The following is a 25,300-nucleotide window of genomic DNA, read 5'->3' on the forward strand; positions in this document are numbered from 1 at the left end:
TCTTCCTCCCACTGCTGCCTATTGGGCATTTCTGAAGGCAGGTTTTTTTTGGGGGGGGAGCCAGCAGCCCCTCTGCCCCCCTCCCTCCACATTGCTGAGCTCCAGTCTGGGGCCTTCTGCCGTAAACTGAAGGCCCTCCCAGCTGGGAACCTCATTTCCCTCAGCCTTTCTCCCCATCCCCTAGGATCCTGGGGCCCAGGATGGAAATGGTCTTCTTTCAGCTAGCTTGCTGCTTTAAAAGTCTCTCGGGGGTATCATAAAACATTCATTCACGTGCCATTTTCAGACACAAGTGGCCTCTTCAAAATGGTCTCTGTGGCAGCCCCTGTGGGGCAGAGAAGGAGGGCCAGGTATGGGGAGAAGGTGGGAGGCGGGGAGGGGGGTCTGGTTGAGATTGTGGTTGGTCAGGTCAGGCGGCAACCCTCCAGGCCTGCAGAGGACCGTGAGGCCAGTGGGGCAGGAGGCCAGAGGGCTCTGCCTGCCCCTCACGTCACGCCTCCCCCCAGGAACGAGAAGATCGAGGGCTTCCATTGCACCTTCCGGCAGGTGGCTGAGCGGATGGAGAAGCTGCAGGAGTCCCACCGGGCCTTTGTCCTGAATCCTGCAGTGGGGGTACGTGCCGGGGGGGGGACCCTGACACCTTCTTCCTTCGGTATGTGGGGCTGGAGGCTGGGCTGGTCATTTCTGTCAATATCTGGATTAATCAAACATTTTCGGAGGGGCACGGCAGACAATGGGAATGCACTTTCCGGAGGGAGAAGGAGAGAGAACAAAGACAGACAGCCGGTCCCCAAACCGAATGCTGGCCGGTTGCCTGCTCAGCCTTTTCCCTTCTTGCTCAGCTTTGCTGGAGAAAAATGGCCATTTCCCTGGGATGCAGTTGCTGCTGGAGAGAGGGTGGAGCCGCTTGCCCCAAGGCTTCCTTCCAGGGAGTCTGTCAGACCAGGAGCCCCCCTGGCCGTGTTGGGAAGGAGCTTCTTCTCAGGGAGGGAGACACCAGCCAGCAGCAGCCGCTTGCCCAGGAACACCCACCTCACCGCCGCTGTGGGGCAGGCAGTGAGGCTCCTTCCGCTGGCCCGCCTGGCCCGGGGGTCCCCTTCCTTGCTTGCCAGGGGGGCCCCCTGGAGAGGTGCTGCCGGGGCTGGCTCCGTGGGGTCTGCCCTTGCCCCCTTGCCCTGGCGGGCTCTGCTCCAGGAAGCCGGCCAGGCCTGTCCTCACCACCTGTGCTCTGCCTCGGGCTCTTCTCTCCTCCTCCTCCTCCTCCTCAGCCCGAAGGCATCGCCGGCTCCTCGCGGATGAAGGGGGGCAGCGCCACAAAGGTCCTCCTGGAAACGCTGCTCCTGGCAGCTCACAAGACGGTTTCCAAGGACAGGGAGATCTCAGAGAAGTATGCTGGGGGGGGGGGGGGCAAACTCCGACTGAAGCCATCCCTGGGGGGGGGTCCTCCCATCCCATCACCCCCCAAAATATGAAGCCAGGCAGTCTCCAGGGCGGTGCTCACTAGTGGCCTGACCCCGGAGACTCCAGGCCAGGCTGGGCTGGGCGGTGGGGGGGGTGACCCCAGGATGGGGGGGGTGTTCCCAGCCTTCTTCTTGAGGCCTGCTCAGCCCCCCCAGCCCAGCTGACCCCTCCCCCCCAGGTGTCTCCTGGAGATTCTGCGCACTTACGAACGCGCCCACAAAGTCACCTACAGCCAGAGCAAGAAGATCGCTGCCCTAGTGAAGCAGGCAGGCACCAGGTGAGCCGGGGAGGGGGAGGCAAGGAGGTGGGGCACAGCCGGCTGTGTGTGTGTGTGTGTGTGTGTGTGTGTGTGTGTAGTGGCTGGAGGCAGCCCTCTGCTTAACCCACCTCATCGCGTTATTGTGGGGCTTGAGGGGAGGAGACCCCTTGCGTCCCTCCTGAGCCCCTCGGAGGAAGGGCAGGGTGGAAAGGCCATCGGTGAACGGAACGGCCCCACAGACCTGTGCAGCTCACTCCTGGGGGCCCTGGCCCATCAGGACCTCACCCCCCTTCTGCTCGTTCCTCTGCCCAGCCTACAGAAGAAGGCCTACGTGTACATGGTGGGCTGGCACACACTGGGCATCATCGCCATCATGGATGGGGCTGAGTGCATCCCTACCTTTGGAGCAGGTGAGGAAGAACCAGCTTGGCTGGGGGCTGGGGGGGGCAAGGCTGGCCCCGGCCTTCATCCCCCAGGCCTAGTGGCGGGGGCTGTGGTGGTTGGTGAGAGCCCCCCCCGGCCATGGAGGGCACCCCTCCCTCCCTGAGACATGCACTCAATCCCGTTTGTCCATTTATGGCACAGACATCAACGACATCCGAGGCTTCCTCATTGGGGACCACAGTGAGATGTTTAACAGAGAGGCTGATCTGATAGCCCAGGTGAGTGGCCAGAGGCGGAGGGGGCCATCGGGGAGGGGCTTCTGGGCCCAGTTGCCAAAGGGCCTCTCCTGGGAGGGAGCCCAGCCCCCACTCCTGCTCACCAGCTGCAAGGCCAAAGCCGGTGCCCCACTTGGCGGCCTCTGGGCTTGCCGGGCCTTGACCCCTCCCTCCCTCCCTCCCTCTGGTCTTTCCCTGGCAGGGCCCAAAGTTTGCATTCTCAGAAGAGGATTTTGTGAAAACAATCCTCCCCTCGCTGACGGAGCTGGATACTGTCCTCTTCCTCTTCACCGTGGATGGTGAGGGCAGATGGGGTCACGCGGAGGACGGTGGCGGGGGGGGGGGAGCATGAGGGACTCTCTCTCTGCTTTCGCAGGACTGGGGGCTGGCACTAGACCCGGAGGATTTACTGAGAGACTTTACTGAGAGTTCAAAGTCGCTCCCAAAAACTGATGCAAAAACCCCGGATATAAATGGGGCTACACTCTTGCACAATTTAAAAAAATCCCAATTGTGAAGTCCTCCCCAAGAGCTCCCAGGGACTTTGGGGTCAATTTGGCCGATTGCCAATGCACTCCCTCCATTCCGGAGGAGATGTGAACTAAAAAGCAGGTATGAAAAGCTTCCTGGGCAGGAGGTCAGGTCACCGAGCCCCCCACCCGCTCCAGCACAAGAGGACCCCAAACGCCAAGGCCTTTCGGTGCCCGCGTGGGGAGGGCTGGGCTGGATGGACCCTCTGGGGTCTGACCTGGGGTGGATGGATGGATGGATCCGATCGACAGAGCACCTGATCAGTGCATCTCTAGGCAGTGTACACAATTTAAAACCCAAGAAATATACAAGAGAGCAAAGACAATTTGACAGAATAAACCATTGAAACAATCTAATAGGATAAAAAGAGTTTAAAATCAATTTCAGTTAAAAGCCTGAGAAAACCGGTGTGTCTTGAGGGTCTCCCCAACAGTAAGCAGGGAAGGAGATGCTCTTATTTTGGCAGGGAGCCTATGCCAGGCACCCTTGGCTGCTCCCTTGGCCAAATGGGCATGGCCAGCAGGGGGGGTGGGAAGGGACGCCCAGCCCCCTCTCCTGTCTCCCGCCTGCAGATGACCTGGCTGAAGTGGAGAAGCTGGCGCTGCAGGTGAAGGAGAGGACCGCCAACGTCCAGGCCCTTTCTCATGCCACTGTGGGGCAATACCTGCCGGTAGGTTCGCTGAGCAGCACAGGCCGGCTTGGGGGGCCCCTGGAGGCTCCCTTCGGGGCGGGGGCGGCTGCTGCATGCTGGGCCCACCCTGCCCTGGATGCGGCCAGGTCCCCTCTTGCTGCTGCCCTCTGCCCTTTCCAGCCCACAGACGAGGAGGGTTTGCCCCCCTGATCCGTCTTCAGAGACAGGTGCAGAAATTAGGTTGAGCAGACAGAAGGGAGATCACTTGAGGAAGGGAGCCAAGCCAGAGAGGGCCCAAGTGAAGCTGACCCCCCCCTCCACCCCCACAGGCCTCTCTCAAGAAGCTCTTCCCCTCCATCATCAGCATCATGTGGCCCATCTTGTTTCTGGAGTATGAAGGCAACTTCATCCAGGTAGGCATACTCAGGGGGGACGGAAGGAGGCACTCCCAGCAAGGAGACGGGAGGGGGGGGCATCACTTGTGGGGCCCTCCTGTTGGCTCCTTCGCCCCTCCCACTTTGGGGAAGGGCTCCTGCCTTGACTGCTGCTTCCTGGCCCCTCCCTGGGGCTCACACGGCCACCCCTTTGCTCTGTGCAGAGGTTCCAGAGGGAGCTGAGCACCAAGTGGATCCTGAACACAGTCAGCACCGGGGCCCACGTGCTCAAAGGCAAGATCCTGCGCAATTACATGGTGGATTTGAGAGTGAGCAACTCCAAACTCTTCTGGAGGGCGGTCACAATCCTGCAGGTACCAGCTGGGGTCCAGAGGGGTCTGGCTTGGGCCTCGTGTGCCCTGGTCCCAGGGGCGGCACTAGAATGGAGCGCAGGGGTTCAAAGAAACCAGGCCCCCCCCCCAGCTGCAGCCCTCCCCCATTTCCTTCATTACCTCCCTCACTCTGAGGGGCCACAGAGAGAGGGGTGAACACGAGCCCCCCCCCTAGCCACGCCCCAGGCCCTGGCCCTCAGAGTCAACACCTGGGCCCTCCCCTCCCCTCCCCTCCCTCATGGGGCCTCCAAGATCCTGGCTGGCTGTGGGGATCCCGCTTCTGGCAGGTCTGTCTCCCCGCTTTCTCCAAGGAAATCGAGGTGGCAGACATGCAGCTCCCCTGGTTTATTCGCACATGGCACGACTGTGTGAGTGACCAACCCGCTGAGCAGAGCAGGAGCTGGAAAGGGCGGGGCTCTCCGGCACTGGGGTCTCAGGGAATTGCCCCCCCGCCCCTCCTGCCTCCCCCCCCCGCAGAGGTTCACGGGGCATCCGCAGGCCAGGTGCCTGGAGGCGCTGCTGCAGGTCATCTACCACCCGGAGCCGCTCTCCGAGGAGATCCGCGGGGCTGAGGTCTCCAAGCACATCGCTGTGGCCACCGACAAGAGCAAGGTACGCCCTCCCTCCCGGGGAGGAGCAAGGCGGCTGGCCACAGGGCGGGCTGCCTCCAGCACTCGGCGGGGCCCCGCAGCCAGCTGCCTTCTCGGACCCCCCCCCGGGCCCCTGGCGGGGGCGGGCACAGAGAGTCAGTCGCCCCTGCCCGCTGGCGACGATGCCCACTCCTCCTGCTGCTGCTGCTGCTGCCGCCGGCTGCGGGGCCTCCTCCTCCTCCTCCTCCTCCAGGCCAGCCTCTTCTCCAGCAGCAGCGGCAGCAGCGTGGAGCCCGCCCCTGCCTGCCTGCCTGCCTGCCGCCCACCTCCGCCTCCTCTCTCGCCCAGGTGGTGCCCACAGCGTTGCTCTGCCTGCTGCGCAGCTGCCCGGTGCCAGAGGCCAGCGCCCGCCTGGAGGCCGCGCCTTCTCTCCGCGCCGCCCTGGACGCTGCCCTGCACGCCCCGGGGCGGAAGCGAGCGGCGGCGGACAAGCCCACCGCAGAGCCCGGCGACGAGCCGAGCACGTAGCAGCAGCGGTGGGCCCCTGGCCGCCTGCACCGGGTCTTCCAGCCAGAAGCGCGCACGCGGGCCACGCGGGCAGGCAGCAGCCCCCGCGGCTCCCTCCTCCCTCCCCCACCCCCGCAGGGGTCCGGCTGGGGCGCCGGGCCCGAGTGGCCGCAGGGGGCCCTCGCTCTGTGCTGCTGCTGGGCCAAGGGGTTCCACGCGGCGCACCCGGCCGTGGCCCTGCGGATCGGCCCCACGAGGCTCTCTGCTGCTGCTGCTGCTGCCGCCTGTGCAGGGAGGGGCGGGGGCGGGATTCCTCCCGGCTGCCCTCCTCCTCCTCCTCCTCCTCTTCCTCGGAGGCTGGATGGCTCTCCCTGCGGCCCCCGCTTCTTGGAGTGGGGTGGGCGGAGGGGGTGGCCAAAGTGCCCTCACTTTTTGTAATAAAGCATGTGCCCCCCACACCCTGCTGGTGCCGCCTGTCCTCGCTGGGCTTTGAAGGAGGGAGCAAAACGGGGGGGGGGCGAGCACCCCGAGTTTCATGGGAACAGAGGAAGCTGCCTGCTACCGAGTCAGCCCCTTGCTCCGCCTAGCCCAGCATCGTCTGCCCAGGCTGGCAGCGGCTTCTCCACAGTTGCAGGCAGGAGTCTCAGCCTGTCTTGGAGACGCTGCCAGGGAGGGCAGCATCTACTCTTCTACTCTTCCCAGAGTGGCCCCAACCCCTAAGGGGAATATTTTACAGTGCTTGCACATATAGGCTCTCATTCAAATGAAAACCAGGGTGGAGCCTGCTTAGCAAAGAGAACAAGTCATGCTTGCTCACACAAGACCAGCAACTCTGCACTACTACAACGAATATTTATATCCCACTTAAAGAAGAAGAAGAAGAAGAAGAAGAAGTTCCCAAAGTGGTTTACAGACAGACAGCAGACAGTCGAGATGGCTCCTCCCTGTCCCGAAAGGGCTCACAATCTAAACATATGCTTAAGATCGACACCTGCAGCAGCCACTGGAGGGATGCTGTGCTGGGGGTGGAGAGGGCCAGTTGCTCTCCGCCTGATAAAGTAAGAGGACAGGGAGTCGCCCACCTGGCCACGGGTGCCGCCTCGCTTTGTTCTGGGCCCAGCAGCCGCCAGCCTTGGCCACCCGTGTCGGCTCCTTGCCCGGGGCGGGGCGAAGGAGGGAGGCAGGCAGGCAGGCCCAGGGCCACGTCGGCTGCCCAGGTCAGAGGAGGCGGGCAACGTGCCCTCCTCCTCGGGCTCCGGTCCTTGCCGGGCGGGGTGGGCACCGCCCTCCCTTCCTGCAGCAGAGCAGCGCCGCCGAGGAGCCCCTCCGGCAGCGGGCGGGGGGTGTTCGGGGGGGGGAGCTCCTCGGCTTCCTGCAGCTGCGCCTGCGCCACACTCGGCCCCCCGACGCCCTCCACCCGCAGGGCTCTGGCCGCTGCCACGGACTCCTCCCCGCCGCGTGGAGGGCGGCGACGCAACCGCGGCATCAAGGCAGACCCGGGGGCCGAGGAGGCTGCGCTCTCCCGGCCTCCCTCCGCCGGGGCTGTCTGCTGCCGCTTTGCTGGTCGTGGCCCGGGCGGAAGGCAGGGAGCCCCGGGCGGGCGCCCTCTCCGAGAAGAAGCAGCCGCCGCCGCGAGGGGCCGCCTGCGCTTGGGCTTTGCGGGGCGGCGGGACGGATGGGCCCCCCCGGCGCGCCTTAACAGCTGCACGGCGGCAGCAGGCTGGGCTCAGCCCGGAGGAGAGGAAAGCAGCCCGGAGCGCACTTGCGGGGTTGTGGCTTCCCTTGGCGGGGAGGGGGGAGGCTCCCAGGCTCCCTCCCCCCCGGAGGAGGCGTCCCGCTTGGGGCTGATGATGCCGAGGAAAGAGGCCGGGCGCCTCGGCTCGGCTCTCCCACCACTCCGCCTGGGTCTCTCGCTCCGCGCTGGTCTATGGGCCGCTGCCTGGTTCACCCACCTCGCTGGGGGCGGGTCACCTGCCACGGCTCCCCCGCCCTAACCGCCCAGCATCCTCTGCAGGGAGCGACAGGTCGTCAGGCCCGGCCAGAGGAATCCCGGGAAGGGCGGGGGGGGGCGGTCCGGGAAGGGGGAACCTCTCGAGGCGGCCTGGAGGTGGGGTGAGGCGGAGGCGGCTGCTTTCCTCTCCTCCGGGCTGAGCCCAGCCTCCGGGCCCCATCCGTCCCGCGGCCCCGCAAAGCCCAAGCGCAGGTGGTCCCTCGAGGCGGCTGCTTCTTCTGGAGAGGGCGCCCGCCCGGCCAGCGAGCGCGGGGCCTGGGCTCCCTTGCTTCCGCCTGGGCCACGAGCAAGGCCCTTGGGAGAGGCCCCCGTCCCGGACATCTCTTGACCGCCCCCCCCCCCCCGGCTGGGCCACGGCCATCTGGTCTCGCGGGCTGTGCCCACTCGTGGCCCCTCTGCGTGAGGGAGGTGATGAAGGAAGAAGGGACGGGGGAGCTGGGGGGGGCGGTTCTTGCAACCCATCTGCGCCATTATAGCTACACCCTGACCTGGAAGTTGGAACCGCCTATTCGGTGGGCCCCAGAGGGGCGGCTCCCAAGGAGGGCTGGGGTGGGGGGAAGGAGGCACAGTTGCACAGGAGAGGTCTATCAATGGCTACTAGTCGGAGGGCTGTGGGCCACCTCCAGCCTCAAGGGCAGGTTGCTTCTGAGTACCAGTTGCAGGAGAGTAATGGCAGGAGAGAGGGCATGCCTTCAACTCCTGCCTGTAGGCTTCCAGCGGCATCTGGTGGGCCACTGTGCGAAACAGGATGCTGGACTCGATGGCCCTCCTTGGGCCTGATCCAGCAGGGCTCTTCTTATGTTCTTATGCCTCTCTTCCCGCCGTCCCGGCTAATGAGAGCAGCGCTGGCTGCAGGCTGGTCATTCGTCAGGTAGAGCTGCTGCTCTGTTAACCACCAGCGCCACAGGCCCCCGAGGCAGAGCCCCACCAGCGGGGAGCCCCTCCGGTCCTTGGGGCGGGCACCTCCCTCTTCCACAGGCTGCCTGACACGGAGGAAGCCGCCCCAACCGGGGGTCCTCCAGCCCTTCCCGCCCGGCGCCACCTTCTCCCTGATCCAGCCCGGCCTCCCTCGGTCTGAGGCTTCCCCGGCCACGGCCAGTCCTCTTCCTGCCACGATGCGCCACCTTTCGCGGCCGGAGCCTCGCCGGACGGAAGGGGCGGCGGGTGAAAAGCAGAGGCAGCCGCTGAGACCGGGCGGGCAGGAGGAGAGGCCAAGCCGAGGCCGGGGCTGGGGAGTCGGGCGGCTGCTGCCTGCGCCCCCATTCTCCCCCCCCCGCCCGCGGCTCTTTCTCTTGCTTCCCCCCCCCCGAAAACTCCTTTGCAAGCAGCCCCGCCCCCGCCCGACCCCTCCCCCTGCTGCCGGTCGCCAGGCGACAGAGAGGAGGACGCGGTGCGCGCGGGAGGCGCTGCGGGAAAGCCCCGGGGGCGGGCGCGCAGTGCAGGGGATCTCCTGGCCGGCCCGCCGGCTCTCCCTCGCCCGCTGCGCCCGCTGCGCCCCCTCCCTCAAGCCCGCCCAGCGACCCCAGGTGGCCTAGAAGGGGCCTTGTGCGCACGCAGAGGAGCCCCGTCCGCGCCCGCGCAGGGCCTCGTTCGCCATCCAGACCGGGAATCCTGCCGCAGGTCAGGCTTGTCAGCAACCACGTCCTCCGCGGCCGCCTCCCCGCCCTCGGCGTCTCGCGGGGAGGGCACGGCCGGCCGCTGGGGAGCTTCGGCAATCTGCGCATCCAGCTCGGCCTCGTCCCTAAGGTCGCTGCAGCACAAGCAGGCCCCCTTCTTCTGCCCGCCCCCACTCCAGCCTCGCAAGTGGGGCTGGAGAGAAGATAGCCCCCCACGTGGGTCTCTGCCCCCCCCCGCCAGCTGGATTGCTCCAGAGTGCCAGGGGTCCCTCCACAAGCACTGGAGGAGTTCGCCCCTCATTTTAAGAACTCCCCCCAACACTATCTCCCTCCCTCCCCCCCCCACCTCTCCTACCCACCAGAGTGAGCGAGGAGCTGCTTCTCAAGCCTTGGCTCTGTCGACACCCTTGCAGGTCTGCAGTCTGGGAGGAGGAGGCCGGGGCTCTTTAGTTCAGAAAAAAGAGGACTGGGCGGCGGAAGAGAGGTCTCTACAATCTTGCCTGGTGTGGGGAAAGAAATTCTCCTCCCTCTCAGGCAACACTGGGACCAGGGCTCATCCTTAGGAGCAACAAATGGCAGCCCATTGGACCTGCTCTTGGCCTTCTTCACCCAAGGCCGCTCTGCTTTCTGCCCCACAGGCCTTGTGATGCCCCCCCAGAAAGGAAAGCGGGCGCAGCCAGCCAAGGCCGCCAAAGAGGAGGAGGAGGAGGAGGAAGCCGCCGTGCGCCTGCAGCCGCAAGAGTACGAGCGCATCTGCCAGGAGCTGGAGAGTCTTCGCAGGCGCCGGGCGCAGCTGCGCGCCCAGCACGAGGCCCTGCTGCAGGAGGCCCAGCAGCTGCGCGCGGGGAGTCTGGCCTTCACCGGCTACCTGGCCAAGCGGGCCCAGCAGTGCCAGGGGGCGGCCGTCTCCCTGGACGCGGAGAGGGGCCGGCTGCAGGCAGAGACCCGGCGGCAGCACCGGGAGGCCCTCGCCTGCTGCCGGGCCCAGGAGGCAGCCCTGCGGGAGCAGCTGCTGCAGCAGGAAGCCGAGCTGGGCCGCCTGGGCACGCAGCTGGAGGGGCTGCGGGGGCTGCGGGAGCTGCGGCGGGAGCAGGTGGCCCGCATCGCCCAGCTGGAAGGGGAGCTGGCGGCTGCCAGGGAAGAGCAGGCGCGGCGCCTGCAGGAGGCCCGGCTCACCTTGCTGCGGGCCCAGGGCGCTGCAGAAGCGGCGGCCCAGCAGCAGGCCAGGCGGCTGGCCCAGCAGGCCCAGGAGGTGGCCACGCGGGGCCTGCAGGAGCAGAGCCGGGCCATGCGCCAGCAGACCCTGGAGCTGCGGCAAGAGCTGCGGCAGCTGGTCTGCCGGGCTCAGGAGCTGCGGGCACACAAGGAGCAGCTGCAGCGGCAGGCCTGGCGCCTGCAGCAAGAGCAAGACCATCTGCGGGACCTGGCCCTCTTGCGCCGCCACGGGGCGGGGGCAGGAGGACGGCCACCCTGGGGGCGGCCAAGCTGGGCAGCAGCCAGTCTTGCTGGGAGCCCCCGCCTGACCCCCACTGCTGGGGCAAGGTCTGGCCCAGAACCAGTCAGAAATGCAGCCGGCGGGGGCAAGAGAGGGCCCCCCCCGATGCTGTGGAGGAGCAGCATGTGATGCAGTGCTCCTCTCTCTTTCCCCCAGTGGGGCCCTTGGCCCCAAGACCCTTCGGCGTGAGAGCCCTTCCCCCTGCACTGGCCTCCTCGCAGAGCTGCACTTCCCTCGGAGCTGGGGGGGGGCTTTTAAAGACATGGGGGCCCGTGGAGACTCAGCGGGGACGGCCTGCGTGGGGGTGGGGGTGCTCTGGGAAGCATAGTCGTCCCCCCCACCCCACCCTTTCCCTGCAGTAGAGGTCTGTGGGGTGGGCGTTGGAGGGCAGGACCTCAGCGCCCCCTGTGTGCCTTGCAAGAGGGCTCTGCTTCTCTTAAGGGCACCCCCCCACACACACACACTGCTGCTTGGCAAAGGGCACGGCTGCGCGGGGGGGGGGTCCCCTCTGCACAGTGTCAGTCTTGCTGAAGGTGGGGCCCAAGGGAGGGAGTGCCCAGAACTCCTTTTGGCAGGCTTGCTTGGAAGCAGGCCAGTGATTTGAAGAAGAAGACAGGGCTGCATGCAGGGCTCAGTCAGCTCTGGGCAGAGAGCCAGAGAGATCCGCTGGGCCCAGGAAGAAGCTAGTGGCAAACCATCTGCCGAGGCGAGAGAGACGCCCACAGTGCGGTCTGCATTGTTTGCCACGTCCTGCACGCAAAGGGGAGAACGCCGCCATACAACGCAAACTGTTCTCTGTAAGACCGGAAGGGATCCCAGAAGCCGTGGGTGACACAATCCAGTCTGAAGACTAGTCTACCTCTCAAGACTGTGCTCTTCATGGCAGGGATATGAGGGCGGAGAGGATATTGATGGGGCGCAGTTCGAGAGAGACCCAAGAGCAATGGTCACAGCAGGGGGGCCTATCTCAAGGTGGGGAAACACACACGTGGAGAAGAGCAAGAGCATGCAACCTGTCCTGAGCACAGATGAAAATGCAGAAGACATCCCAAGAACCCGTGAGACTAACAAGCAAGGGGCAAGTCACAGACATGGCAGGCAGGAAGAGGCCTCAGCAGAAAACCCCTGTAAAAGCTCTGTGTGTGTGTGTGGCGGGGGGGAGCGGGTGACACAACAAAGGAGAAAAATGTCGAATGGATCCTATGACAAAACCTTCAAAGGTGACAAGGAGGAGGACTCCAGCCCTTCAGTATGCTGGTGTCCCAAAAGAAGTGATGGAGGAAGCGGATCATGGGCTGGAGCTGGAGCTGGAGCAGGATTACTGCAGGGAAGAAAACTGGTTGCATATGAATCATGCTCAATGGCTCCAGCACAGCACAATTACTCACAAAATGAGAGTGCCATGTTTGCACTCATGGCTGGGTGCGAGAAATCCCATCAGCATATCCATGTCAAAATTGTAATGTGGACCACAAGTCACCAGCAGGACATATAACGAAGAAGCCTCTAAAAGAAGCATCAGCCAGATGGCAAGTAACATTTTTATGACGACAGAGATAGGACTCAAGAATCACCGACAAACCAGGGAAAGAAATACCAGTAGCAGACTCATGATCCCAAACATTTCTACCAGGAAGGAGTACCAAAGAGGGAGACGCTTGAGAGCAATCAGGGCATATGATACTCCAGGGATTTTCAGCAACTGAGGAGAAACTGCAGAAAACAAGACATGACATGGAAAAAGACAACTCTGTAAAAGTTGCCTAGGATGATAAAGGGAGGCCGGCCCAAAAGTACACATCAAGTACTGTGGGAAACCAAAGCCTTCCGGAATGCTAAAGAACCATTAACAGTGGAAGAGGAGACATCCGAGGCATGTGGGAAGAGAACAGAACAAGGAACACCATGCAGTGTGGTGTAGTGGTTAGAGTGTTGGACTAGGGCTGGGAGGACCTGAGTTTGAATCCCGCTTCAGCCATGAAGCTTGTGGGTGTGGTTCTGGGACAGTGCCTTCTCTCTCAGCTGAACCTACCTTATAGGGTTGTTGTGAGGATAAACCTAAGCATGCATACCACTCTGGGCTCTTCCTTGGAATATAAATGTACACACGCCTATAGAAATATAGGCAGTATGGGATGGAAATATGGCAGTATGTATAAGAACCACAGTTAACAACACACAGGGAAACTGAACAAATGCCTACAGCAAATGCTGCAGAACACAGAGGAAAAGATACAACAAATGTCAACAAAAATGACAATGGATGAGAAAGGTATTGAGTTATTGGAACAGGAACAGGAACTCTCTCAACAGATCAGCGAGCGGATCAAAGACAGGAGTCCAGACACAGCTGATATATTTAAAGGCAAATATTGGGGGGTCATGTGACAATATGAGAGGAGTAGTTATGTTATTGTTGCTGAAAGATATAAAAAGAAGGAAGGAAGGAAGGAAAGAAAAAGATGCAAAGTACAGAGAGAACAATCCAGAAATATATTATCTCCCACCACCAAAGGGGGCAATCAGTGGCGCTCTTACCCCCAGACTTTGGGGCTGAAGTCCAGGGCCTCCACACCCCCTGGGGCCCCCCAAATCCTTTTTAGTCTGTCCTGATGGGATGGTGGCTGCCAGCCCGCACTGCACCAGGCGGCGGAGTGTGATTATGATCTGACCGGGGGTGGGGGCAAGGGTTCGAGTCAGAGGGGTTGGTGGGGAAAGAAACATTTGGGATAAGAATGGGGGAGGGTGATGCTTAACTTAGCAATAGCAATAGCACTTACATTTATATACCGCTCTATGGCTGGAGCTCTCTAAGCGGTTTACAATGATTTAGCATATTGCCCCCCTAACATTCTGGGTACTCATTTTACCGACCTTGGAAGGATGGAAGGCTGAGTCAACCTTGAGCCCCTGGTCAGGATCGAACTTGCAACCTTCTGGTTACAGGGCGGCAGTTTTACCACTGCGCCACCAGGGGCTCTTGCAGTGGGGGAGGGGCTCCACAGGCCTTTAGGTCCAGGCTCCAAAATGACCGAGGAGCACCTCTGGAGGCAACAGAGTGCCTCCTCCACCCGGTTGTTCTAATGGGAGACTGCATAAAAGAGGAGGTGGTAGGTTGCAGCAGGCAAGATTGGGGAGGTCTGATTATTTGTGAGAGGCCAGAGACAGGAGGCCTTGTGCTGATGAGGACCCTGTTCTCTAGACTATGCTAGACTGTGGAGGCTGATACTGAAAAGGGACAATGGGACTAGAACCTGAACCAAATGAAGAGAAACCGATGATGTGCTGTGGTTTGCTATGAAAAGACTTGTGCTGGGAAAATCAAACCCCTGCGATGGGGCCTCCAAGCAAGGGTGCCACTTGGCCAGAGAGTCCTTGAAGATAAGGCCGCTAGTGAATCTGGGGGTTGCAGCGCCTTGGGATATGCCTGTAGGGAGCCGACTGGAATTTATCTGCATCCAGTGCTTTCTCTGGAGTGGTGAAAATGGAGAACCAAGAGGCTGGAAGGAGGCAGCGAACTGGGAGATTAAGCATTGGCAAGTCCTGTCAAAAGTGGGGTGGTGGTGGTGGTGGGGTGTGTGTGAATGATTGATGGAGTCTGGTGGCCCTGATCAAAACAGAATACAGGACTAGGTTTTAAGATCTATGGAAATAGGGAACCCAAAGAGCCAATGAGGATCATTGGGTGCAACAGGAGGAAACCAATCAGGGCCAGATAAGACCAAGCAGGGGAGAAGGTATACAATGTAAAGGCAGCAGGAAAGCAGCAGATTGTCCTCCCTCCGGCCCCCATCCGCGGCATTGCCCTTGGCCCTCTTGCCCGTCTCTCCTCTGTTTGTTGCTCTCCTCTTGGACCAAGAGTTTCACCCCAAAGAGCCTCCCACTTAGAAACTCTCCCCTCCTTCTCTCTTTCAGGTTTCAAGCATTCTAGTGTCTTCTCCAGCTTGTGATATTACTGTATGCTCACTTATCCATGGAGCAGCTGCTCTTTACCTAGTGATTTTACTAAACAGTTGGTTTTATGGAATCTCAGGTTTGGGGGAAGCCAGAAAGTGCCCCCAGCTGCCAGAAGGGCAAAGATGAGGTTTGCTTTAGGGCTATAGGTGAAGGACGTAGCTGTGTGGAGTGCAGAAAAAACCCTTTCTCCTTCTCCTTCTCCTTCTCCTCCTCCTAATAGCCCCCTGAATAGAAGCTGCCACACATACTTTATGCATCTGAGAAGCTGATAATTTGGAGGTCTCCTTTGCCACACATTTACCATTCGCAAGCCTTAAGTCTTTGAATAAACCTCGTAACCTTTATTGGTGTGGTGGCTGAGTTTGGAGTTGGCCATACAAACAAGGCTAAAGCAGCACCCAAAGAGCCAGTTTCCCACCTTGCACGGCAGAGCGTGCCCAGGAAGCAGAAGAGAGGCCCCAGTGGGCTGGAAGCAGCTCCCGGCATGGGCCTTCATGGAGGGGGGCTCTGGCCATGCAGCCTCTCTCAGGGACGGAGGGTGGCACTTAGCTGGTGGGGGGAGGGCTGAGCCCACCCCTCCAGAGGAGGCTGCAGAGCCACCAGCCTGGGCAGGCCTCTCTGGCAGCATCAGCCGGTTGCTTGGCTGGACGGACCCCTTTCGACCCACCGGCCTCCAGAGGGTGGGTTGCAGGCTGGCCTCTTGACTTCTCCCTCCCCTCCACCCAAACCTTCTGCCTCTGCCATGGGCCTCTGAGTCTGGGCTGGCAGTTCCACGAAGCAGCAGGAGGCATCTGCCACACTTCAGGCACCACCACCGTGTTCCTGCTGCCGCCTCCTCCTTGGTGCTATCAAAAAGTTTCGTTCCCGTCTGGAATGCAAGAGGAGGGTGTCCATTTGTGCAGGGCAGGTTGTGTGTGCGCCTCTGTCTGGGGCCTCTACCCTGTTATCCCAAACTGAAGGACAGGAGGTGTGGCAGCAGGGAGGAGAGTGTCGGTGGGTGGGTGGGTGGGCCCATAATGAACTATTTGTGGGGAGGGGACCTACACTGCAGCCCTCCCATCTGGTACAACCCCCCCCCCAATTTAAACTCTGATGCGGGTAAAGAGCAGCTGCTCGGGTGGGGGTCTGCCCACTAGCCCTGGGACCCCCTTTTCTGGTTGCCAGAGGCTCTCTGGGGTCCTGCCCCACCTGCACACTGATCCCCCAGAGCCACTGGTATGCGTTTTAAATTTCCAAGCTGAAAGTGATGTAGACACAGCTGTGTCCACATGCTTTTGGCCCCTGTATCTCTGTTTAGTTCACAGTGAGGGGCATAGCTGGTCCCAGGACAGTTCACAGTGAGGGGTGGGCACTGTGGCCCCCAGTGGTCTTGGTGTTGGGGGGGCTCACCTTGGCAGCCCCCGGAATCCCCAGCAGACCCAGTCCCGTGGCCTGCCCCAGCATCCAATGCTTGCAGCATCTTGTAAGAAGTTCAGGGGATTCGGGGGGGGGGGAATGGGGAGGCAGCGACCTCAGAGTGCACAGGGCTAGTGCCAAGCACTGACGAGGACCCTCCAGGGTTAGGGAAGTCTCCAGCCCAGCCACAAGGGGGGACTCACCCTGGCTGGCACCTGCTTTGGGTGGGCATCAGGGGGGTGTTCCTGGCCTCTCTCTCTCTGGGCAGCCATTGGACTCGGTGCTGCTGGGTGGGCTGCCTGGCAGAGCGCCTCCCCCCGCCCAGCCAGGGCTGCCTGCTGGGAACACAACACAGGCCCTCGCGGAAGGCAGGCAGGCAGGCGGGGGCCAGGGCCGGATTGCGGCCTGCAGTGTGCAGACCTGGCCAGGGACTCCTGCGCCTTTCATGGCCCCCCAACCCACCACGGCTGCTGCTGCTGCTGCCGGTGGCGCCCCAAGCCCTGCTCTTCGGCCCCTGCAAGAGTCGCTTTGGGCCCTGGGCTCGCTGAGCTGCTGGCTCCAGAGGAGCACGGCGGGCTGCCCCTCCCCACTGCACTGGGGCTGGCTCCTGGTCTGACTCTCCCTGGGCTTGGAGCCCCCCCGCCCCGCCACTGGCGCGGGGCCTCCGGAGGGAGCAGCGCCGCCCAGTCCGTGCGCTCCTCGGGATGCTGCTTCGGGTCGGGGTGGGAAGGAGAAGCCGCGCGGTTGGCGGGCGCTGGCCGAAGAGAGCGAAGCAGGAAGGCCGGCTGGGCGGCTCCCCCGCTGGCCTGCCTTTCTCCCGAGACCAGGGCCGGCCTCGGGGGGTCATCTTGGCTAGGCGGCGGCGGCGGCGGCGGCAGAGCGGGAGAGTCTGTGGCTGGAGAGGTGCCCGGCGGAGACTCCCCCGGCCCGGGGAGGGGGCTCCTGGCAGCCGCCTCTGGCCTCACCTCCACCCGGGCGGCGGCTCGTGCGAGGGGCGAGGAAGGCGGCGGCGGCGGCGGCGGCGCATCCTGGCTGAGGCGGGGCCCCTGCTGGAGACGCTCCTGCTGCTGCTGCTGCCCCCAGCCGCCCCAGAGCGCTGGCCGGGCTCTTCTTCCGCCAGGCCCTTCTGGGCCAGCCCTGGCGAGGGGAGCAGCCGGCCCCAGAAGCTCCCACCCTGCCGGGCTGCTCGGGGGCCAGGCCCCCCCCCGCGGCCCCCCCCCCACGGGGCGCCAGTGGCCCTTTCTGGGCTGCCCGCAGCGTGTGCCGGGGGAGGCGGGTGCCCAGGGGCGGCGGCGGCGGCGGCGGCGGCTCCTCGGGAGGTGTCCTTGGCCAGCGCCTTCGGCCTTCAGCCAGGCCAGCCCCGGTCAGGGCGGCAGCGGTGCTCCGTTGCCTGGGGGGCCGACTGCCCTCATCCGCAGGTGAGGCGGCTTCGCGCAGGCCAGCGGCTGAGACGGGAGCCTCCGTCCAAGGCCGGCACTCCGGGGCGGCGGGTCCAGAAGGGAGGAGCCAGCAGAGGGACTTCTGGATGCGCCGCGGAAGGCCCCACTTGCGGTGCACCAGCTGCTCCCGCAGGTGCTGCTCCAGACGCTGCCGCCTTTCCGCCTCGAAGAGGGGCCGCTGGTGGCCGCCCGCCGACTCCTGCAGGGCAGTGCAAGCCAGGAAGCCCGGGAGGGCGGGCACGGCGCTCTGCAGCGAGCTCTGGACGAGACGCGGCAAGCCCCACAGCAGCTGCAGCCTCTTCCTGCGGACGTGGGCCTCCAGTGGCTCTCTGGCTTCCTGGCTCAGGTGCAGGGGGGCCAGCAGTGGGGAGGCCACGACTACTCCGCTGCCCCGGCTTAAGGGGGGTGGGTAGAGGTTGGGCACCTCTGTGGTTTGCCACTCCTCCCAAGGAGGCCCCTGGCCTGCAACGCAGCAGGGGGGCTGCATCCCCACCAAGAGGCCGGGCGGGAGGGGGGGGGCTGCAGAAAGGTCCTTCTGGCCACAGCCAGCTAGGCAGGGCTTCCAAGGAGGCACGGCCGAGGCCTTAGCCAGGGGCAGGAAAGCTCAGCGCAGCGAGGCTGGTTTCAGTGGGATGTGGCCCATGAGCGAGAGGAGGGTTCTGTGCATGCATGGGGCCCACACCGAAGAGGGTTGCTGGCCCGCCTTCAGAAGGCCGTGGAGGACCGACCAGGGGCCACTCGGTCCTCCTCTGACTCACAGCCCGGCAGCAGGGCCCTCCTGCTCTCGCAACCCACCCAACAGGCACTGACCTCTGCAGCCGCCGTTCTGTTTCCCTGGTTGCTAAGCAGACCCCTTGTGAAGTCAGCACAGCACGGGAGGCCTCCTCCCAGGCAGCCCTCCCAGAGTTGGGGCCATCGGGGTCGGCCCAAGTGCCGGTGCTTCTGCAGCAACAAACCAGTCGGTACTCAAGGGGGAGCACAAGCTCTTGCCATATGCAGAACATGGGAAGGCGCCTTTGGCTGGGCTGCCGCATCAGCCCGACTGTCAACAGCTCCCCAGATGTCCAGGCAGGCGCCTTCTCCAGCCCCACCCTGACTGGGTGCCAGCCGAGGAGGAGGAGGAGGAGGAGGACACACACACCCTCCAGGCACGCCTGGCCAAGGAGCGGGCAGGGTAGGCGGTGGGACTACAAGGCCACGGGACACTTCCAGGCCCGGCGCTCTTAAAAAAAGAGCAGGGCTCATTACCAGCACTAGGAAGGGGCCAGGGGCGTAACTACCATTAGGCAAGGGGAGGCGGCTGCCTGGGGGCCCCCACGCCTCGAGGGGGCCCCCAAAGGCAAGTCAAATGTGAAGTGAGTGCGTGTGTATGAGCGAGGGGCCCATTTTAAAATTTTGTCTCTGGGCCCACTCCAGCCTCGTTACGCCCCTGGAAGGAGCCACAAGTTTCCTTGCCTAGTTATATGCTGCATCTAGAGCAAACCTTGCCATCAACCCAGTGGCCTGCTCTGTCCACACCACACACACACCACGCCACACCAGACCGCCGGATGCAGATCAGTGTGAGGACAGGATCCAGTTGCAGCCGCTTTCCAACCAGGGCCTTGTTCTCCTGCTCCTGGTCCTCCTCCAACCTGCTCAGCTCCCTCCTGCTCTCCCCCCCCCCATCCCGCATGCGGATTTCTGTGTTTGCTTGACACTGGAGGAGGTGGAAGTCCAGAACACAGAACCTGCTTTTACGATGATGTTGCTGGTAGTGCCTTCATAGCACGCAGAATCCCACAGATCCCAAAGCAGGGCATGGGCACTCACACCACCACCACCACAACACAAACAACAACAGAAATAACAGAACAAAGGCTAGCAGACCAGAGAAGAAACATAATAAGAAAGTATTCACAGGAGTTGAGCTGGAAGAACTGCAAAGAGCAACACAGGCTCAAGATATGGAAGAAGAATTACCACCAATTGAAGAAGTTGCTCAGGCGCAGATGGAGGAGGTGTTGGAAATCGAGGATGCCACTGTTGCTGAACTGTTTCAAAATCAAAACCAGGCAACCACCCCTTTGCCTTCACCTCAAAAACCCAAATGCCGTTTAACAGAAAAGCAACAAGAACGAAAGCAAAAAATAACTGAGCACATGAACCAAACAACCACCAGGGTTTGACTTCCAGCTCTAAAAACAGTTGCCAAAAAACAACTCGCTCAGGCATTAAAAGATGTCAGTGCTGCACTTGCAGAAATAACAACCAAGAATTTGAAAGAAACAAACCAACTAATGTACAGTGCAGCAACAACAACAACAACAACACAAGAGCTCGGATATAAGATCAGCGGACCTGTAAAAAAAGAAAGCAGTACATCACCTAAATGGAAGATTAGATTAGAAAATAAAATCTCCAGGCTTAGATCAGATGCTAGTAAATTGAAAGATATGAAAAAGCTGAAGAATGAAAACACCAAACAGTATCTGATCCAAAAACACCACCTAGATTCAAGGAAAATTAGAGAAGTCCTGGAAATAATAAAGCAGCAAATAACAGCAGTGTCAAAGAAGATTAGCAGGTATGAAGCCAGAACTACACAACACAGGCAGAATCTCCAATTCCAGTCGAATCAGAGACATTTCTACCAAAGCATAGAAGGAGAAACTGCAAGAAATGTAGAAACACCAAATAAAGAAGAAACAGTGCAATTCTGGGGGAAATTATGGGACAATCCAATAGATTATAATAAAAAAGCAGGCTGGATGAAAGAGCTCAAAAAATGTAATCAACAAATGCAAGATCTAATAATAACACCAGAATTAATAAGTGAAAGAACAAAGAAAATTAAAAACTGGACTGCGCCAGGCGACGCTGAACTGCATGGCTTTTGGCTTAAACACCTAACAAGCCTTCATAAACAACTATCAAAACAGTTCAATCACATTTTGCAAGGAGGTGATATTGAACAATGGCTAACAACTGGGAAAACTCATCTCATCATGAAAGACCCAGCAAAAGGTGCAGTTCCAAGTAATTATAGACCGATATCCTGCCTGCCAACCATGTTCAAATTATTAACTGGAATAATAGCAGATGAAGTGATGCAACACTTATTAACTAACAAACAGCTTCCAGTTGAACAGAAAGGAAATTGCCCAAACACCAGAGGCACAAAAGACCAGCTGCTGATTGACAAAATGATTTTAGAAAACTGCAAGAGAAGAAAAACAAATCTAAATGTTGCATGGATTGACTACAAGAAAGCCTTCGATTCATTGCCTCACACATGGAAACTAAAATGTTTAGAAACAACTGGTGTCAGCAAAAACATTCAGATATTTATAAAGAAAGCAATGAGCATGTGGAGTACACAGCTAACAATCAATGGCGAGACACTTGGACAGGTTAGCATTAGAAGAGGCATTTTCCAAGGGGACTCACTATCCCCTCTATTGTTTGTAATCGCCATGACCCCACTTTCACAAATACTAAACAAAACAGGCCTCGGATACCAAACATCTAAAACATCAAGTCAAATCAACCATCTGCTGTACATGGACGATCTAAAGTTGTACGGAAAGTCCCAGTCAGAAATCGAATCACTGCTAAACACTGTCCGTATATTCAGTAGCGATATAGCAATGGAGTTTGGACTAGACAAGTGTGCTGCATTAATAATGAACAGAGGGAAAATAAGAAAAACAGAAGGAATAGAACTGCCCAATGGAAGCAAGATCAAGAACCTGGAAGAGAAAAAACCTTACAAATACTTGGGCATTCTCCAGGCTGATTAACATCGCACACAAAGAAAGTTAAAAGAAAAATTGGAAGTGAATACATCAGGAGAGTTAGAAAAATGCTCAAGTCCAAACTCAATGGCGGGAACACCATACAAGCCATAAACACCTGGGCTATACCTGTCATCAGATACAGTGCAGGAATAATAGAATGGACCCAGGCAGAGCTAGAGACGCTAGATCGTAAGACCAGGAAAATCATGACCATCAATCATGCTCTGCACCCCCGCAGTGATGTAGATAGGCTCTACCTCCCTTGCAGCTCAGGTGGAAGAGGAATGTTGCAAGTCCATCAAACAGTAGAGGAGGAGAAAAGAGGCCTTGAAGAATATATCAAGGACAGTGAAGAAGATGCACTTCAAATGGTCAAGAACGAGAAACTATTCAACACCAATGAAAGAAAGCAGGCCTACAAGAAAGAACAAATCAAGAACCGAGCAGAAAAATGGAGAAATAAGCCCCTGCATGGTCAATATTTGCACAATATAAGTGGAAAATCAGACATCACCAAGACCTGGCAATGGCTTAAGAATGGCAACTTGAAGAAAGAAACAGAGGGTTTAATACTGGCTGCGCAAGAACAGGCACTAAGAACAAATGCAATAAGAGCAAAAGTAGAAAAATCAACAACAAACAGCAAGTGCCGCCTTTGTAAAGAAGCAGATGAAACAGTGGACCACCTAATCAGCTGTTGTAAAAAGATCGCACAGACTGACTACAAACAAAGGCATGACAAGGTAGCAGGGATGATACACTGGAACATCTGCAAAAAATACAAGCTACCTGTAGCCAAAAATTGGCGGGACCATAAACTTGAAAAAGTTGAAGAAAATGAAGATGTAAAAATATTATGGGACTTCTGATTACAAACAGACAAACATCTGCCACACAATACACCAGATATCCCTTTAGTCGAGAAGAAAGAAAAACAAGTTAAAATAATCGACATAGCAATACCAGGGGATAGCAGACTAGAAGAAAAAGAAATAGAAAAAATCACCAAATACAAAGATCTACAAATTGAAATTGAAAGGCTGTGGCAGAAAAAGACCCAAATAATCCCAGTGGTAATTGGCGCCCTGGGTGCAGTTCCAAAAGACCTTGAAGAGCACCTCAACACCATCGGGGCCACAGAAATCGCCATCAGCCAATTACAAAAAGCAGCTTTACTGGGAACAGCCTATATTCTGTGACGATATCTATAACAACTGACAATAAAATTCTGGCATCCCAGGTCCTTGGGAAGGACTCAATGTCTGGATAAAACAAACCAGTCAATAACACCTGTCTGGCTGTGCAAAGAAGAAATAATAATAATAATAATTTGATTTCTATACCGCCCTTCCAAAAATGGCTCAGGGTGGTTTACACAGAGAAATAAGAAACAAATAAGATGGAACCCTGTCCCCAAAGGGCTCACAATCTAAAAAGAAACACAAGATAGACACCAGCAACAGTCACTGGAGGTCCTGTGCTGGGGTGGAGAGGGCCAGTTACTCTCCCCTTGCTAAATAAAGAGAATCACCACGGTAAAAGGTGCCTCTTTGCCCAGTGAGCAGGGGTGCACCTCCAAACCTCAGCCTTGACTCTATGGAATTTGCAGAGTTCCATGACTCCGAACAGTCGCATCACCGCTGCAGCATGGAGCAGGGGCAGATCATATCTATGGGTAAAGTGGGCAGCGCTCACCTTAAATTTCTCAGCCAGTCATGTTGTCTCTGCCTCTATTTCGTGTGCCTACTGATTCCCTGCTGCTCTTGCCTGCAGGATTTAACAGCCGTGAGAGTGGCAAGGGCAGCACAGACCACATGGAAAAGCCCCAGATCATTTAAAATATATGAATATTAATAAGGCAGGAGCCAACAAGCATGTTCACTTTTCTTTTTGCAAATAGTGCAGTCCTAGAACCACTCTATAAGCCAATCAGAGAGGGACTAGGCTGATTGACTTCTCAGGCAGCCAATCAGAGTGCTCAGAGGGCGGGGAAGTCTTTTTCCTTTCAGCTAGGGATGTGCACGGAACCATGGAGGCGTGGTCCGGCACTGGGGGGGCGAGTGTCACTTTAAGGGGGGGTAGTACTTACCCCTCCCGCCGCTCTTACCCCTCCTGCCGCTCTTACCCCTCCGGCACTCGTCTTTAAACAACGGTTTTTGAACCCTGCTGCCCCTGCCCCCATCGTTGGCTGCAAAGCTCTAAAGTAAGTAGAAGTTGGCGCTACGCATGCGCCTGGTGCGTCGTGCGCACACCCGTTGTCACCGCCGGCGTGCACGTGCCACATACGTCACGCACACACGCTGGCAGCGACAACGGGTGTGTGCACGCCACGCCGGGCGCATGCGTAGCGCCAACTTCTACTTACTGTAGAGCTTTGCAGCCAACGATGGGGGCAGGGGCAGCAGGGAGGAACCCTGCCGCCCCCAAAACGCTTGTTCAAAGACGAGCGCCGGAGGGGTAAGAACGGCGGGAGGGGTAAGTACTACTCCCCCGCCCTTAAAGTGACACTCCCCCCCCCAGTGCCGGACCACCGGACCGGCCAAATTCCGGACTGGTCCGGAGGCCTTTTCCATGGCTCCGGACCAGTCCAGGCACACCACTACTTTTAGCTACTTGGAATACTCCAGTCACCATTTTGGTAGAGAGCAAGCAGGCAGGCCGGCCGGCCGTCAGTAACTCTGGACTTTTGCTGGCTTCTTCATTTGGGTTTGTTTGGAGAGGAGGAATGCAGCCTCTGCTTTCTCTCCCTTGCTCTCTGATCTGATCAGTATGCAAAGCATTGTGGCCCATTCCCCAAACGAGATTACATTAAACATTGGAGGAACAGCAATTAGAAACTAGTCATATGCATGGATTTCTGAGTCCAAACTGCTTTTCAAATACTTGCAGAGTGGCTTTCCATGTGGTGTATGCAGAGAAAGAATGGATGGTGTTGGCCTCCAGGGTTGTGCTCATGGTTCCATTTCTCCTCCCAACAGCCCCGTGAGGCAGGTTCTGCTGAGAGAGAGAAGTGACTGGCCCAGCGTCACCCAGTGGGCTTCATGGCTGGATGGGGATCTGGACTCGGATTTCCCATCTAGTCCAGCATGCTAATCCCAGTACTACTCTGGCTTGGGTCTTCCTTGTTATTACTAGTAGTATTCGTTTTCTAAATAACCATGCAGACAGAGCTGCCCTGGTGACTTACAAAAGCAGCCTTTTGTAGCTGGTCTGTTTTCATTGTGGCTTGCACATTTCTCTGTGTGCGCTTGTGTTTTGATCCTGCCATGTTAGCTACAAATTTACACACTACTATAGTCCTCTTAAGCACTATAAAGCAACTGATATGTTTTCCATATGTCTCTAGGTCTGCTGATGAGCAATTGAGATTTGTGTGCTTGTGTTTTGATCCTACCCATTAGCTACAAATCTACACGTTGCCAGTTATTGCTAACGCGTCCGCCTAGTCCAGGCTGCACCACTGCAGGTGCTCAGTTGGCTCCCCCAAACACTTGCCCTGCCAGCGCCCCACCCCGCTGGCAGGAACCACCACCAGCCACCACTGGCGAGGAGCCGCCCCTTGGGAGTGACGGGAGGCTTGGCTGGCCACTGTGGCGATGAGAGAGTCCTTACTAGAAAAAGCGCCACTGTCAGGACGCAGCTTGGGGTGCATGGTGCAAAGGCAGACACCCTGCTGGGGGTGTGTGTGTGTGTGTGTCTGCTTTCATGTTTTAACTTTCTGCTAAAACTAAGCTGCCGGATTCCTTGGCATGCAGCAGCTTGTAGTCCATTTGTAACAAAAAAAACTTTTAAAAAAGAAATTCAGTTCGTATATTTGCACTTCTTGTCTGAATGAATTACACCAAACATTATCAGTGTTATCAGCAAACCAGCTTATATACAAGTTTTATCTTCCGAAAGAAACCATGTGACTTTAGATTTGTATAGGTTGCTACAAGGAAGTACCGCACATATTTCAACCCCCCCCCACAAACAACCCCCCCCCCAAGGAAACCACCTGGTTTCCCCCACGGCTTTGAAATTCCCAGTTTTACATCTCTACTCCAGCCAAGCACTGTGCTTGGAGGGCTGAGACAGAGGGAGAGCGAACCGGTCCTTGTGCACAGACGGAGAGGCAGAGGCCGGCAGACAAGGCGCCAGGGGCATGTTGGCGAGGGCTGCTGATGCCCAAAGCAGGGGCAGTGGAGAGCAGGCGGCCAGGCAG

The 25,300-nt window shown here is 58.8% G+C and overlaps 2 protein-coding genes across 5 annotated transcripts in view; both read left to right on the forward strand.

Moving 5' to 3' along the window:
• GCKR (glucokinase regulator) overlaps positions 1 to 5,862 on the forward strand; it is a 54,423-nt gene extending 48,561 nt beyond the window's left edge. For 3 of the 4 annotated variants that reach the window (XM_053251212.1, XM_053251219.1, XM_053251204.1), the window contains 11 exons: positions 507 to 612; positions 1,269 to 1,387; positions 1,640 to 1,738; positions 2,033 to 2,130; positions 2,306 to 2,382; positions 2,582 to 2,678; positions 3,483 to 3,580; positions 3,871 to 3,954; positions 4,140 to 4,289; positions 4,785 to 4,919; positions 5,246 to 5,862. In XM_053251212.1, the coding sequence (XP_053107187.1) occupies positions 507 to 612; positions 1,269 to 1,387; positions 1,640 to 1,738; positions 2,033 to 2,130; positions 2,306 to 2,382; positions 2,582 to 2,678; positions 3,483 to 3,580; positions 3,871 to 3,954; positions 4,140 to 4,289; positions 4,785 to 4,919; positions 5,246 to 5,425 (1,243 nt within the window). In that variant the 3' untranslated portion in view covers positions 5,426 to 5,862. The remainder of the gene's footprint in view (positions 1 to 506; positions 613 to 1,268; positions 1,388 to 1,639; positions 1,739 to 2,032; positions 2,131 to 2,305; positions 2,383 to 2,581; positions 2,679 to 3,482; positions 3,581 to 3,870; positions 3,955 to 4,139; positions 4,290 to 4,784; positions 4,920 to 5,245) is intronic. The other variant, XM_053251205.1, reaches the window with a different exon arrangement.
• A 1,621-nt stretch (positions 5,863 to 7,483) lies between these two features.
• LOC128325686 (coiled-coil domain-containing protein 166-like) lies at positions 7,484 to 14,827 on the forward strand. Its single transcript, XM_053251343.1, has 2 exons — positions 7,484 to 7,511; positions 9,670 to 14,827. The coding sequence occupies exon 2, from the start codon at positions 9,678 to 9,680 to the stop codon at positions 10,653 to 10,655; it is 978 nt and encodes a 325-aa protein (XP_053107318.1). The 5' UTR covers positions 7,484 to 7,511; positions 9,670 to 9,677; the 3' UTR covers positions 10,656 to 14,827.
• Positions 14,828 to 25,300: the final 10,473 nt, after the last annotated feature.

The sequence above is a fragment of the Hemicordylus capensis genome, chromosome 1, assembly GCF_027244095.1.
Source record: "Hemicordylus capensis ecotype Gifberg chromosome 1, rHemCap1.1.pri, whole genome shotgun sequence".
NCBI lineage: Eukaryota > Metazoa > Chordata > Lepidosauria > Squamata > Cordylidae > Hemicordylus > Hemicordylus capensis.

Excerpts from the sequence above, each read along its gene's own strand:
- LOC128325686 (XM_053251343.1), top strand. The coding sequence starts at position 9,678 with ATGCCCCCCCAGAAAGGAAAGCGGGCGCAGCCAGCCAAGGCCGCCAAA.